Source organism: Plectropomus leopardus, unplaced genomic scaffold (assembly GCF_008729295.1).
Source record: "Plectropomus leopardus isolate mb unplaced genomic scaffold, YSFRI_Pleo_2.0 unplaced_scaffold1273, whole genome shotgun sequence".
In the NCBI taxonomy this organism is placed as follows: domain Eukaryota; kingdom Metazoa; phylum Chordata; class Actinopteri; order Perciformes; family Serranidae; genus Plectropomus; species Plectropomus leopardus.
In genome coordinates, this window is record NW_024613537.1 from 1 (window position 1) to 1,377 (window position 1,377).

Sequence of the window (1,377 nt, forward strand, 5' to 3'; positions counted from 1 at the left end):
ATTCAATGAAATACTAATAAGAAAAACGTAGCACGATGCACAAAATGTGCTCTGATGTGAGCGCACGTCTGCGCTGTGTGATTTTGGTGTGCCATAAAATGATATTGAGGTGAAAATCCTGACGTAAAGCACTGCATAATAATTCTGCTTCAATATCGATCAGATGGCAAAAGTACCAACAACCCGTGTCTGACAGTTTGCTTCAGGTGGGAGGAGACAGGTAAACTCTGTGTTTCTTCTTGAAAACCTGCCAGCGAGCAGGTTATGTACACAGAGTCAGTTACCATGGTGACTGACTCTGAGTCAGTCACCATGGTGACTGACTCAGAGTTTGACTTAACTCTCTTCTGGAACGGATAACAGAGTTTCCCTCCTCTCAGGTCAACATACTCAGATGTTTCACTCAACCTGCTTTCTGGAAAACCCCCCGATGTCCTTCCTGATGTCTCTCTGTGTGTTGTGTCCTCAGCTATGAGCTGATGAGACGGTGTTGGGAGGAGGACCCTCAGGACAGACCGTCTTTTTCCTCTCTGATCGTCTCTGTGGGAAACATGTTAACCGACGAATACAAGAAGGTACCAGAGAACTTTAATGGTGTTTTTGTTGTAGTTTTGATGTTATTGTTGTTGTTTTTGTTGTAGTTGCTAATATGTTGTTGATGTTGTTTGGTGATGTTTTTATTGTAGTTTTTGATTCTGTTGTTGTTGTTGTTGCTAATATGTTGTTGATGTTGTTTGGTGATGTTTTTATTGTAGTTTTTGATTCTGTTGTTGTTGTTGTTGCTAATATGTTGTTGATGTTGTTTGGTGATGTTTTTATTGTAGTTTTTGATTCTGTTGTTGTTGTTGTTGCTGTTGTTTCATCAGCATTATGTCCAGCTGACGGAGGACTTCCTGAGAGGTGAACATCCGGCTGTTGTTGGATCCAGACTGACTCCATCCAGAGATCAGACTGACAGACAGACGTACACAAACGGTCAGAAACAAAATCCTAATCTGAACCTACTGATCAAATAATCTTAATCTGAATTTACTGATCAAACCTGATTCTAATAGAAGCTTATTTTTTACAGAAAGCCCTGCACCTCGCATGTTGGAGGCGGGGCCAGAGGAGGCAGGCCCCTCCCACGGCACTTACATCATCCCTGTCAGTGACATCACCATAGAAACGAGCGGCGAGGCAGCGCTGGACGCAGTCAGGTACAGATGGTGATGATGATGATGGTAATGGTGATGATGATCACAGTGATGATGATGGTGATAATGATGATTGGAAATGATGGTGATTATGGTGATGACAGTGATGGTGATGATGATGATGATGATGGTGGTGATGGTGATGACAGTGATGGTGATGATTTTGATGATGATGATGATA

The 1,377-nt window shown here is 42.3% G+C and overlaps 1 protein-coding gene across 1 annotated transcript; it reads left to right on the forward strand.

Moving 5' to 3' along the window:
• Window positions 1-435: 435 nt before the first annotated feature.
• Window positions 436-1,227, forward strand: LOC121963833 (platelet-derived growth factor receptor beta-like). Its single transcript, XM_042514077.1, has 3 exons — window positions 436-575; window positions 867-975; window positions 1,073-1,227. Exons 1-3 carry the CDS (start codon window positions 480-482, stop codon window positions 1,210-1,212), a joined length of 345 nt encoding a protein of 114 aa, XP_042370011.1. The 5' UTR covers window positions 436-479; the 3' UTR covers window positions 1,213-1,227.
• Window positions 1,228-1,377: the final 150 nt, after the last annotated feature.

Coding starts and splice junctions, on each gene's coding strand:
- LOC121963833 (XM_042514077.1), top strand. CDS start 480: ATGAGACGGTGTTGGGAGGAGGACCCTCAGGACAGACCGTCTTTTTCC. Junction 576..866: donor TAACCGACGAATACAAGAAG/GTACCAGAGAAC, acceptor TTGTTTCATCAG/CATTATGTCCAGCTGACGGA. Junction 976..1,072: donor CAGACAGACGTACACAAACG/GTCAGAAACAAA, acceptor TATTTTTTACAG/AAAGCCCTGCACCTCGCATG.